This window comes from Argentina silus (genome assembly GCF_951799395.1).
Source record: "Argentina silus genome assembly, chromosome: 10".
Lineage (NCBI taxonomy): Eukaryota > Metazoa > Chordata > Actinopteri > Argentiniformes > Argentinidae > Argentina > Argentina silus.
Window position 1 is genome coordinate 8,916,214 of NC_139664.1, and position 12,865 is coordinate 8,929,078.

At 45.0% G+C, this 12,865-nt stretch overlaps 1 protein-coding gene across 4 annotated transcripts; it reads right to left on the minus strand.

Annotated features, from left to right (window-relative positions):
* Positions 1–791: 791 nt before the first annotated feature.
* On the minus strand, positions 792–12,535 carry arnt (aryl hydrocarbon receptor nuclear translocator). 4 transcript variants are annotated; one of them, XM_083678823.1, is made up of 19 exons: positions 12,284–12,535; positions 11,280–11,373; positions 11,131–11,178; positions 9,838–9,885; positions 8,794–9,007; positions 8,478–8,691; positions 8,228–8,330; positions 7,842–7,907; positions 7,601–7,686; positions 7,259–7,335; positions 7,031–7,165; positions 6,625–6,851; positions 6,116–6,238; positions 5,430–5,526; positions 4,918–5,102; positions 4,485–4,695; positions 3,994–4,168; positions 3,720–3,856; positions 792–3,235 (listed from the first exon to the last, which is right to left on the minus strand). In XM_083678823.1, exons 1-19 carry the CDS (start codon positions 12,300–12,302, stop codon positions 3,152–3,154), a joined length of 2,343 nt encoding a protein of 780 aa, XP_083534949.1. In that variant the 5' UTR covers positions 12,303–12,535; the 3' UTR covers positions 792–3,151. The 4 variants fall into 4 exon arrangements, with proteins under 4 accessions (XP_083534949.1, XP_083534948.1, XP_083534947.1 ...); XM_083678822.1 differs by having other exon boundaries at positions 3,994–4,165; positions 6,116–6,241; XM_083678821.1 differs by having other exon boundaries at positions 6,116–6,241.
* Positions 12,536–12,865: the final 330 nt, after the last annotated feature.

Sequence of the window (12,865 nt, forward strand, 5' to 3'; positions counted from 1 at the left end):
GATGCCACACACAAGTTGAGGGGAAATCGACTCTATGCAAATAGCAGTGGATCATCCTGGTTAAGGTGGACAGAGAGAATGAGAGAGAGAGAAAAAAGCTATAAGATGAAGGAAGGTGAATAATTTCAGTAAGTGCACATATGATTGTCAAGTCACCCGAGTAACAGAACATGAGAATTGACCATGTCATAAAGTGACCAACCCAGGTGTAACACCAACAGGGTGAAGCTGAGAAAGAGTAAACCTATCTTACACCTATTACCAGTGTTCACTCCATCTGTTTTCATCCTCAGGCTGCAAACAAGAGGAGGAAAGGGAGGAAACCGATCCTAGATGACCACAAGATCCTTGTGTCTTCATTCCCTGATTGACGAAGAAGGGAAGGAAAACAGATACTGTACAACCCAATCAAGGCAGAGTTGGCTTTTGTTTCTTTGCCAATTGAGTAACACAGACCTCTCGTTAAATACGGAAGTGAATAGATGGATGATAGATGGAGGATCAAAGTAACTAAATACAGCAGTGACACTGTGTTATGGCCAGATTGTTACCTAAGCTCTGATCAGTGAGATGCATTGACTGCTATCAGTAGAAATACTTTTTTTTTAGTTTGGAGACTATGGTTCAATAGGAGAGTTAACTTACTGTGCAGTAATGGGAGAGTGAGTCAACTTACTTAGTCATTATTCAGTCACCACATTTCCATGAACTAATATGAGAAATCATACCACCCCCCCCCCCCCCCCCCCCCCCACCCACCCCAGAATAAAATATAATTTCCTCTCATGGCGTCATGACAATATAACAATTTAATACAAAAACCAAACATTTCTCTTTCTCTCGTTTAACATTTCATATACATATATATTCATATATTTGTGTATCTATGTGTGATATATAAACTGCAGTTCACATCATTGTAAAAACCTGGACACGGAACAACCAAAGTGGTTTAAAACAACAACAACACAGTCACCAAAATACCGCTATTTTCAAAATGAAAACAGGAAACTATTGACACATGAGTTTACATATATTTTACATACATGTTTAGGCATGTGTTTGAGCAAGCAAGTTATGCTCACAGACATGCATACATTATCAGACAAACTGAATTAAAAAGATTGAATGAAAACATAATTTTACACTTAAAAATGTCATTGTCAAATAATTTCTGAACCTTGAACACTCATAGCCCTCTCCTATCCAATCTCTCCATTCTCTGTCTGAGTTTAGGGACGTACTACAATGCATTACAAAATTACAAGTCACAAAAAGCTAATCTTGGTGACATTGGCTAAATGGCTAAGTAAACAAATCCAAAATGTAGATGGCAGTCTTCCCTGGCCCATAGAGGAAAATATTCAAGTACATTTGCATTTGTAATTGAGGGGAATAGGGCCTTTTAGCAAACACGTTATAGTTCTTATAGAGCATAGTTTGGCATGAATAAATATGATTTATTTTGATTAAGATGAGCTCAGACTAACCCAATCCTGTGCAATATGTTTACTGAATGCCAAACTACAAATAAACACAATATTTATCACTGAACTATTGGTAATGTCATTTTGGCTATCTAGATATTTCTTTCCAAATATTCATCCAGTAAGGTGCAATATTACAGAATTAAGAGAAAGATATATTGCCTATGACAGGTATGATTTGGTGTAGAATGAGGAATCATGTTGGCTCTAAGCATTCTATTTCTATCCTGTATAAGTCCCCAATAAAACCAGTAATAAAATACAGGGCATGGCCAACCAATCACAAATGGGTAATGGAGAGGGCTACAAATGGGAAGAGCAAATCATAAGCCTAATAATACAGATATCAGTTGGGAAAATGTCAATCATAATTACTGTTTCCTGTGTCTTTCCATATTAAAATAACAATAATCAAGATAAAAACATTAAAGACAACAATAAAGAATGGCTTTAAAAGTACATAATTCCTGCTTGTTAATTATTGCTTTGATTTCTTTTTCATTTTTTTTTTTTTTTTACAAAACACATGTTTTGTTGACTGAGTAGAAAAAAACCCATGCAGGGTAAATTGAGAGGAGGAAGAGTGTGCTGGGTAACCCTGGGCAACAGAGGAAGAGGAAGGAATCAAAGCTAATGAGGAACCCTGGGATTGTTGTTGTGCATTCAAGTTGAGATAGATACTGTATACAAACTCATCCATTAAACATATACAGTATATAAACTACCAGTCATATACTTTGTATATGGATACATTTCAATAGACGCACTCAAAACGTATATTCACTGTTACGTTTCCCACTCTTCTCAAACATAACTATTCATCAAATATCACAATCTCTCTGCATCTTCTCTGAAATAACCATAACACCATTCATAGGTGACATCATAAATGCATAAACGGTGTAACAGCGTTACATGTGTCTGAAGATTTGAGTTAAAACGCTCTTTAAAAGCAGCTGTGTGAGAAGTATTTTTTTGTTGAACATACATAATAAACACATGCTGGGGTTCTCTAAAGCTAAAAGTGTGCAGAAGTATACACTGGGTTTATTCACGGAGAGCAGCTCAGAACTACAAATCACCAGAGCTGTATATCACCTGGATCGCCTGAGAGTTCATCTGAACGAAGGAGCAATGCTCTAAACCAGCGCAGATAAGCAGAGAAATCTCAGATTATTGAAAGGCGGTGTGTGTGTGTGTGTGTGTTTACATTTCCCTGTGAGCGTGTGTGTGTGCGCATTACTGGTGATGCTACGCCTCTAGTGATTGTGCGCTTGTGTGTTGTATCTCTACAACAAATCCATTGGTTGCTGAGCTTTGGGCAGTGCTAGCTACAAACATGTTCTTTTCCATTTGCCTGACAATAGTCATATATATGTCCCCCTCTCTCTGTGGCCTCTTCTCTGTTTGACAATCATGTGTTCATTCATCTGCATATCCTTGATTTTCCTGTTTCTTTTCAATCCCTCCATCTTTCCCTGGCTTGTGGGCAGTGCAATCTAACCCCTTGACATCACATGGGGACCGAGTGCTGCACTCAGGAACAGTGAGGGTGAGATTACTAAAGAGGGCAGAAGAGGTCAATGTGAGAAAGGGGGAGAGAGAGTGAGAGGGGGAGAGAGAGTGAGAGAGAGAGAAAGGTGGGCAGAGAACTCTTGGCTGCGTCACTCATTGAAAGAAGGGTAGATAGGAATCTCAAAGTCATCGTTGTTGAAGTTGGCAGGCTGATCCAGCAGAGAGAGTACATCCTAAAAGGAGAGAGAGAGAGAGGGGGGGGGGAGTGAGTTATATTCTCAAAGATAAATGGCACTAAACACAGCAGAAACTACAGTATGAGGAAGAGCAAGAGAAAAAGGTTGTGAGGTACAGAGGGGTGAGGACATACAGTGGGTTTGGACCACACGAGTTAGAACCACGAGAGGGTGTGCTCCACTTAATTAACTGTGACTATATGGGGAGAGCCATGCAGTGAACTTTTCTTATCTTCTGTGATTTGAGTCTGTGTAAATCTAATGTTGAAGGTGATTCACTGCCACCTCCTGTGCTTAGCTCCAGTGTCTCAAGTCAGTCATATATTTGCAACAGTAGATGGTGCCATGCCCCTGTAAACCATTTACAATGCATAGATACACCTATAGAAGAAGAGGACCACACATTGAGCCAATTGGCTGAAGCCTTCCCAGCTCATAAGAAGGAGGTCATGCCTCAGGGACACTCAGATTCATGACTTACTGGGAACATGTCTGGCTGGTTATTCTGGGCATGAGGGTGTTGCTCCGCATTGCTCTGGGAGTGCTGCTGCCCCTGCCACTGGGGCCACACTGCCTCTGCTGCCCGGGAGGGGAACTGCGCTCCAGACTGAGAGCCAGCTGGGTGAGAGAGAGAACACAGAGGGCTGAGAGGGGCGGACACAGAAACACAGTCATGTTTTTCCACACACACACACACACGCACACACACACACACACACACACACACACACACACACACACGCACACGCACGTACCATAGCTGTTGGTGTTGAGGCTGACACGTGCATTGATGGGGGGGTAGTTAGCTCCGATAGTTTGGGTGGGGGCAGCACCGGTGGGCATTGCCCCAAACGAGGATGACGAGCCCCCTCCAAAACCCCCCATGGCAAACTGTGGTGACAGTGTCTTCCCTGCCTGGGGAGCCACCTGCTGGCCGGGAAAGGAACAGACAAACCAAATTACCAAAATATCTTGACAAGTTTGAATGACTTTTACCTTTAGACTGTTAACTTCTCTGTGCTCTACAATGCGTCAGCGCATTTGTCAGACACAATAAAATTTCCCTTTGGGGATCAATAAATCATAATTGTATGTTAACAATAAACTGTCTTATGCTGTGGAACAGTCACTCCAAACATCAGTAGCCAAACAACAATAATCTCTAACCAGATGTCAACCAGATGTTAGCCACCAGTGAGTTCCTCCTTCCTCACTGTTTGAGACCTGCTGCTGTATAGTAGCTAACCTGGTTGTTGAAGGGTGGTCTGGCCCCTGCCCCTGCGCTTGGCCAGCCCCCTACTGCTCCCCCCTGCACCCCTCCCTGGAGAGGGCTGATGGTGCTAGGGGGGGCGGCCGAAGGGCAGGAGGGGGGAACACCGTTCTGCCGGGACATCTGAGCCAGCATCTGCCCTGCGGAGTGGGATGGCTGCACCATTTGAGGGGCCATCCCCACTGACCTGGGAACAGTTACAAACAGCAGAGCAAGGGCATAGTCAGCTTCAAGTCACATCCAGTGACCTTAGATCAGTGGCCAACCTCTGAATATGGTCCAACTGTATGACATTCATGACAGGATTCAGTTTATTCAGTCTATTTGACTTCTCATTCACTACCCTGAAATCACAAGTCCTACATGTGTATAGCCAGACTGACACACACACACACACACACACACACACCTGTAGGCGTCGTTAGGGCGGGCAGCAGTATAGTTGCTCTGAGGGTAGATCTGTACTCCTGGGGCAGATGTTGAGGGTAGCACCTTGGACTGGTCTGGGGGTGGATAGAGGGAGGGGTAGAGCTCTGCTTTCTCCATGCTCTTACTGTGGTCTGGTCCAGCAGCGGTCACCGCTTGAACAGGCATCTGATAAAGACAATGGTCATTGACACGTCAATGGACGTTATTTCAAAACGTTATTTCATTGATAGCATAGGCAGACAACGGCTGTTAAGACAACCTCTCGGGTAGCTTATTGTGTCAGGCCCTAATCATAAGTGCACAGACATGACATCCTGCTATTGTGTTCCGTACAATGACCAGTCCACTCTCTCTGTTGATCACAGCTCTGATATGGACTCTTCTAGATGCCAGATGCAGAAGACCTAATTACTGTATAGAACTAGTGGTTTCTTAGTGTTACACACAAGCATGAGCATGCATGTGCGCACGCACGCATGCACACACACACACCTGTGGGAGAGTGACCTGTCCTGCTTCGTACAGACCCTCCCTCCCTCCTCCTCCTCCTCCTCCCTCCAGCTCTGCCTGCTGCTGCTGCTGCAGTTGCCTAGAGACAGAGTGAGTAGGGGAGGGAGGGAGGGAGGGAGAGAGAGAGAGAGGGGAAGGAATGACACAGTGGAAGAAAGAGCTAAAGTTAGCACTGTCAACAGCATGATTCCTTTCTTCAAGACCCTACACCGTTGCCCAGGAAACCCAAAACACCTGCCGACCAACAGCACTCACCCACCACCAGTCACCATGGCAACCAGGAGGAAAAGAAGGGAGGAGGAGAGGAGTTTAACACATCAGGGTCAGGTTGGGGGAGGAGAGGTTGTTGTTACACACATCAGTCATGCTGGATAAACTGGGCTGTGTCTCAATACTCTAGAACAGCCTCCTTTTCTTCATGACCCCAGATAGGCAGTAGGCCTGGATATAGGCTTCCTATTGAGACACAGCTCTACTGTCACAGCTCTAGGGAGGGGGGGGGGGCACAGAGGGGGAGGGAGGGGAAATCAACAATAGCGAAAGAGAGAGAGAAAGGGAGAATGCAAGAATAAACTACAAATAGAGGGAGAGTAAGGGATGTGTAGTCTCCAGTGAAGCAGCAGCCCCTGCTCTCCCATGCTTGGAGGTGCGGTCTGGTCTGGTCTCACCTGGCTGCCACCTGCCCCGGGCTGAGGGCAACGATGGGGCAGTTAGGGCTGCTCTGCCCCAGAGAGGGGGGCAAGGGCACCCCTGGGGATGAGAGAGGGGTGAGGGGGTCCTGAGATGAGGTTCTACTGCCCCGCAAAAACAGCGGGAGGGGGGACAAGGTGGAGGAGAGGAAGGGGGCAGAGAGAGAGAGACTGGTGAGATAATTATTTGTTTAAGGGGAGGGAGGGAGTGCAGTAGGGAGTTTAGGGTTTCAGGTGTGTACAAACACCGACACAACAGGATCTTCCTCACTCATACATGGTACAATATCACATTGTCTAGAACAAATAACAGATAGGGAAAAACAGAGCAATCCTGCCAGTATATTCAGTTGTATTGGGCTCTATGTGTGTGTGTGTGTGTGTGTGTGTGTGTGTACCTATGCATGAGTGTGCATGCGACTGACATTAGCTTTGGTGCAGACGATATACTGGGTGTGTGTGTGTGTGTGTGTGTGTGTGCAACTCACTTGACATTTGCATTGGTGCAGATGATGTACTCGATCTCCTCTGAGAAGGGGTTCTGGAAGGTGAAGGAGCTAGTTCTCATCCAAATCCACTCTCGTGATTGAGATCGGAACCGGAACATCACAGACAGAACCTGACCCTTTAGTTTCACCACCTGCTGGAAGCTGTCTCTCAGTAAGCTCTGGTCCTCGGGGTGAGCCAGTTCCAGAATGTTCTTACCCAGCAGATCCTGCCACAGACACACACACACACACACACACAAAAGAAACATGGAGACTTACAGCTGTCATACACATCGAAAACAAGCTAGGTGGCCCACAGCGGCCATGCCGTGCTGGTCCCCATCCCAGTGACTGAGCCCTGAAGCTGGGTTAGGCCACTAAAGGAGCTCCAGGCTTTGAGGCCTACCTGTGGCTGGTAGCCCACGGTGGCCATGCAGCGGTGGTCTACGAAAGTGAAGACGCCCTGGCAGTTGTGGCGCGAGATGAACTCCACTGGAACACTGATACTGTTCATGTCTGTGTCGCCCGTGCAACAGGTCACCTAGACAAAAAGGGGGAGACTATGTAGAAGTACAAAACACAGCAGTCTAGTCATGCTTAGATTTGAATGAGTAAAAAATAACACTCATTTTACCTGAAGTCTCCCTATGGCGACTAGACAGTAGCGACTCCCCTGAGTGTTGTCTGCATCTTCATCTGTTAGAGACACCCCTGATAAGACACACACATACACATGTTGCAGCTTGCAGCAGTGATACGTACATCAGATATGACTGTTTTGCAATCAGACATCTTAGGGCTAGAGCACACAGGCCCCCATCTTCAAAACATTGAGTCCACAGGCTGTACCGGTTTATTACCCAGCACATTGTACTCAAGTGAAGATACAGCAGATAAGACATGTTGTAGTGTGCGTACTACAACCAAATGGAGTGTCTGAGCCTCAACATCAACATTCAACCCATGCATCAGTCACCTGCAGGGGGCCAGGACTTGATGTATCCGGTGCAGTGGACCACCACATACTGGGGCTCCCCCTCCTTGGCTGGGCCCAGACCATTCCTACGGGGAGGGGAGTGGGGGGGGGGGTTAGACCACTAGTCAAGATCAGGTTCTGTTTGGCTTATGCTGAAATCTGGTCAGCTAGTTGAAAGGGACCAATATCAATCAACATTACAGTTTTCATATCAATGAAAAATGGTGCTTGGTAGGCTCACCTGTTCCTGCTCCTGAGGAAACTGAGTCTGTTCATAGACATGGGCTCTACTGGACACGAGCCACACCTGCAAACACACAGAGAAGCATAGTGAGATACACAAAGACATCACAACCTGCATGGAAAGTATTGATGGTTTCTATTCACATCATGACAGACAAACACACAGACACAAACAATCAAAACTTGAATATATATGAACATCATAATGCTTCCACTTTCGCTTTTAACAATGATGTTGTTGGCGATCAAAGAAAGTTACTCTATTGTTACCAAATATATAGTTTAATTTATAGTTTACATAGTGGTGCTGGCAAGTTCACAGCGCCACCCTTAGTCTTTGGGGAGAGAGAGAGCCCCCCCCCCCCCACACACACACACACACACCTCATCCGGCAGATGAAGGATCGGCGGGCTCCCATACACATCCTGACAGAGGACTGCTGCCCCTCCTTCTTTACTGTTCCTGTCTTCAGGTCTAACATCCTCCCTGAGAGAGAAACAGACAAACAGCTTCATTACACTATCTGTGTGTGTGTGTGAGTATGTGTATGTGAGTGTGTCCTGGGTCCTCGAGGTTACAGAGTTTCTCTCATAGTTTGTCTATGTCATCCATGTGTCTGTATGTCTCTCTCACCTGTATTGTTATTCTCAGCAGTGGAGAGCTGCTCCCTCAGCTTGTCTGTATCATCTGGGTGGAGCTGGTCATAAATGGAGGAGCCTAGCCACTCTGATTGTGACTGGTTGAGAACAGGAGTGATAGAGTCTGACACGTAGACCACCCGTCCACTCTCACATGACACCACAAACAGAAACCCATCTGCTGCCTCAAGGATCAGGTGCTTCAGCTCCTACAGGAAGAGCAAAGAAACGGAGGAAGAGGCAGTTAGCCTGACACTCAGCTCACACCAAAAGCGCACAAAAGGAAAGGCTCTCTCTCTCTCTCTCTGTACCTGGTCAGTAAGGAACGATGGTTTGTAGGTTCCATCGGAACTGGTGTTGCCGCTCCCTCTGAGAGATTTCATGTGAGACACGGCCATACGCAGGATGGTCAACTTGTCCGGTTTCCGTGCCAACGCGCTGCAGGTGGGCACCATGTCCGACAGTTCAGTGATGTAAGCCGTCATCTTGTTCCTCCGCCGCCGCTCAATCTCGCTGTGGTTCTCCCTAGAGCAAGGGTACGAGGGAGGAGGAGAGGAATGGAGGGATAGAGATGGAGAAAGACAGGTGGACAACATGGAGTCAAGTTTAGAGCTGGTGCAGCAAAGTATATGTGGATTAGGATGACAGAATTGAAGAGAAGCGAGGGAAACAAAAAATATGGATGCACAAAACGATAAAGCGTTGTCAATGATCCATCAAAAAGATAGAGAGAGAGGAACCTGGTCTTTCAAGGTGGAGGGGGTGAAATAAAGAGTGTAAGTGCTGAAAGAAAAAAGACTCTTCAGAGATCCTGAGAGAGAAACAAGGAGGGAGGGAAAGACAGGGGTGTTGCTCATGTGATTGACAGGTGAGCAGAGGTTCCTAACTTGACCAGACAGAGCAGGGAGGGGTTAGTGACATATAACCAGTGGAGGCTGGTGGAGGTAGAAATCGGAGGACAGGCTCATTGTATTGCATGGAATGAGGAATGGCGTCGAGCACATCCTCCGATTTCTACCTCCATATATACACAGTGTTGTGACAGAAAACCAAGTGCCTCAGTCAGGACTGAAGGTGGCCCATTTTGACAGTGAAGTCATTTTTAAATGTAACCAAAAACAACAGTGTAACATCTCCACAATTTTGCACTGTCAATCATCGCCCCAATACAGCAGGAGATGCAGCCTTCCAGAGTGGCACAGGCCATACCTGGCTAGTCTGTCCTTATTTGCACCTTATCTGCTCTTCATCCAACAACCTGGACATGAACCCACTAAAGCACAGACACACAACTCAAAGCCAGTAAGGACGGAGAGAGAAATTCCAGGCCTACGCTCTCTTTGACACCTTCCTACCTGGCAAAGCGCTCCTTGTCATTGCCACCTCCTGTGTCATCGTCACACCTGAGTAGAGACAGAGAGGACATGGCTTAATATGACTTGAGGCAGAGCTGTCATCAAAACAGCCACAAAAGTATAATGTGGATGGATCAGACACACTGCCTAATCCACACAGTGTGTAACTGATTCCTATGCAAACCAGACACCCTATAAAAACAAAAGCTATTAACCATTATCCTTGCACTCAGATGGACTCAATTCAACTTGTTGAGTGACTTGTTGAAGACATTTTTGCATTTGAGAATTTCTGTATTTCAATTTTAACAAATTTGCAAACATTTCAAAAAATGTGTTTTCGTCATTATGGGGTTTGGTGTGTGGATTGATGGCAAAAAAAATACATTTAATCAATTTTAAATTGAGTCTATAACACAACAACATGTGGAAAAAGTGAAGGGGTCTGAATACTTTTCAAAGCCACTGTGTATATATATATATATATATATAGAGAGAGAGAGAGAGAGAGAGAGAGAGAAAGGGGTGTCTTATATCAATGTACTTACTGGTTATGTGCACACACTTGATCAATGCAACTACGCACATGCAGTAGTAAAACCTCAAAAAGCAAAGTTGACTCTACAACTGCGCTCTGTCAGCATTAGTGGCAGAGGCATGTCCGCACTTTTTAATCCTCCCTGTTGCATGTAATTGGCTGAGCAAACAATGGGTGCTGGTGATGAAATGTAACTCAGCAGCCAATGTAAAACAGGATTGTTCTCAGTCACAGTTTATAAACACTTTTCTGCCCAGCCTTTGCCTTTCCCGATGAGGAGTTATCATCTCAGCCCATCAGAGATAGGACTCCCGATGAGGAGTGTATAACAAAAACCATAGTAGAGCAGGGACTCGTGATAAGAAGTGTATCAACATATCATTGACAGTGTTTGGAAACCTCAGAGGGAAAAGTGTCTTGGAGTTCCTGAAAAATAGGTGTTCTTAATTCTGCACATGAAGTGTTTCAAAACGCCATCATATGGGTACTCTAACACCTCTAGAGAGGTGACTCACAACTCTGGATTTCTTGGTGTAACAACACACCATGTCATGTTTCAAAGCATCTCATGAGTGTTTCATACATCCTAAAACATGTCTCAAAACCAGGTGTTTCAGCACTTTATGTATGGTCTGCAAACACCAGGAAAGAAAAGGTGTTGAACACTTTAAATTGGTGGCAGCTCTGTTGCCACCAGTTTTGGGGTTTTGCAAAACACTTTATTTTAACAGTGCAGGGAACCTCATCATTCCTACCTGAAGAGCTTGCTTCCATCATCGTCATCATCATCATCAAAGTCTGGCCTGTGAGGAAGAGGAGAGAACCCATCATGTTTCCCATCACGACTTTAATTGGGAACAAACACACTCTCTCTCTCTCTCTCTCTCTCTCTCTCTGTACTCACGCAGCTCGTCTCTTATTGGTCCCTTTCGGTATAACAGCCCCACTGCTTGTCTGTGTCCCACCAGCCCCCAAACCCAGATCATCATCAGGTATATCTGCCACACGTACGCAAAGAGAGAAACGTAATGCAACGTTAGCTACATCAATGGCAGTAGATGCAGGGATCTGCTTGTATGGTTGGAAAACGAGCTAATGTAGTGGCACCAACACTGGTTCTTAAGCGCTAACTTGGGTTGGCAGACAGACTTTAATTCCAACCGAGCAATAACACACCCGATTCAACTGGCTTATCAATTATACATTGATTACCATCTGAATCAGGTGTGTTACTAATGGTCTGGAACAATAGCTGCACATTCCCATACAAACGAGTTCTCCAGGGGGACCATGGTTGACGACAACAAGTGCTTAGTGAGTAATGACACCTTTGGTTTAGCCACCAGGCTACTTTGCTAACAAGGGTAGCTAGCTAGCTTACTAGTAAACTGACCCAAGCAGCTCTATCTAGCTTAGCTAACTAACATTAGTGACGAATATTACTTATTAGGCATTATCAGAAACATGGATATTGTTAGCTACAATACTGAAAGTAACCTAACTTCACCACCATTCTAGCTAGCTAGCTGACTAAAGAAGTAAGTGTCACTAGTAGTTATCTCAAGCTAGTTTAGGTAAGCTAGATAGCCAGCTAGCCATCAAACACAGATCAGTCAGCTAGCCATCTAGTTAAGATAGAAGGGGTTAAAAATGTCGTATAAAAAAAAGAACAGATGCAACCTGTGTGTTGCAAGCTAGCCTGTACCTGGCTAATATTAGCTACTCTTTTATGCAACAGCTAGCCTGCTAGTTAGCTTAGCTGCTCCCAGCTAGCTTGCTAATGTCATCGCACGCAATCGGGAGAAAGTGACACATTCACTGAAAAGGAATGCCGATGGCCATTTTGACAGATGCATGACCACCTATAACATTTTACTTTTATCCTAAAAGCTTACAACTTTACTATACCTGGGTTAGAAGAGTCCATGTCCGGATTGAATAACAAAAACAAACAAAACAACTTCAGCTGCTGAAAAATCCTCCAGTCCTATTTCCTTGCAGATTTCTCTATCTAATTGACACTTATATCAGCAAATAAAGAGGCGATGTCATGACTAATTTGATCGTCACTCAAAGAAGAAAATACGAAGCAAAACATAAATTATCTTTTTCTGTCCCTTTTCCTGTTTTTTCCCCGGTTTAAAACCCCTCTTGATCCAAGATGGCGTTCTAGGCCAGCAGTCAGACTAGCTGGCTACACTGTTTCCATTGCTTCACATTCTATTGGATCCCTCACTAGTTAGATACAAGTGACGTACAATAAGGGCAACCCCAAGCTGGTTTGACCAAACTTAGTCCAATACACCAGGACCACTCAGGTTTATGTTTTAGCACTTGATGCTCTTTTGCATTAAGTTTGGTGTGTGAGGCTTAGTTTGGCTAACCCTGGGCCTATATGACCAGAAGGCCCATCATTTATAAATTATATGAGATTTCGAGTTGGTGATAGATAACACAGATCATGTGTATATGGCCCAAGATTAACTTCAA

What these genes read in the sequence shown, in the direction of transcription:
- arnt (XM_083678821.1), bottom strand. An exon ending in TCGCCATAGGGAGACTTCAG is followed by an intron (nt 7,166 to 7,258) that starts GTAAAATGAGTG and finishes CTTTTTGTCTAG; the next exon opens with GTGACCTGTTGCACGGGCGA. An exon ending in ACCAGCCAGACATGTTCCCA is followed by an intron (nt 3,236 to 3,719) that starts GTAAGTCATGAA and finishes CTCTCCTTTTAG; the next exon opens with GATGTACTCTCTCTGCTGGA.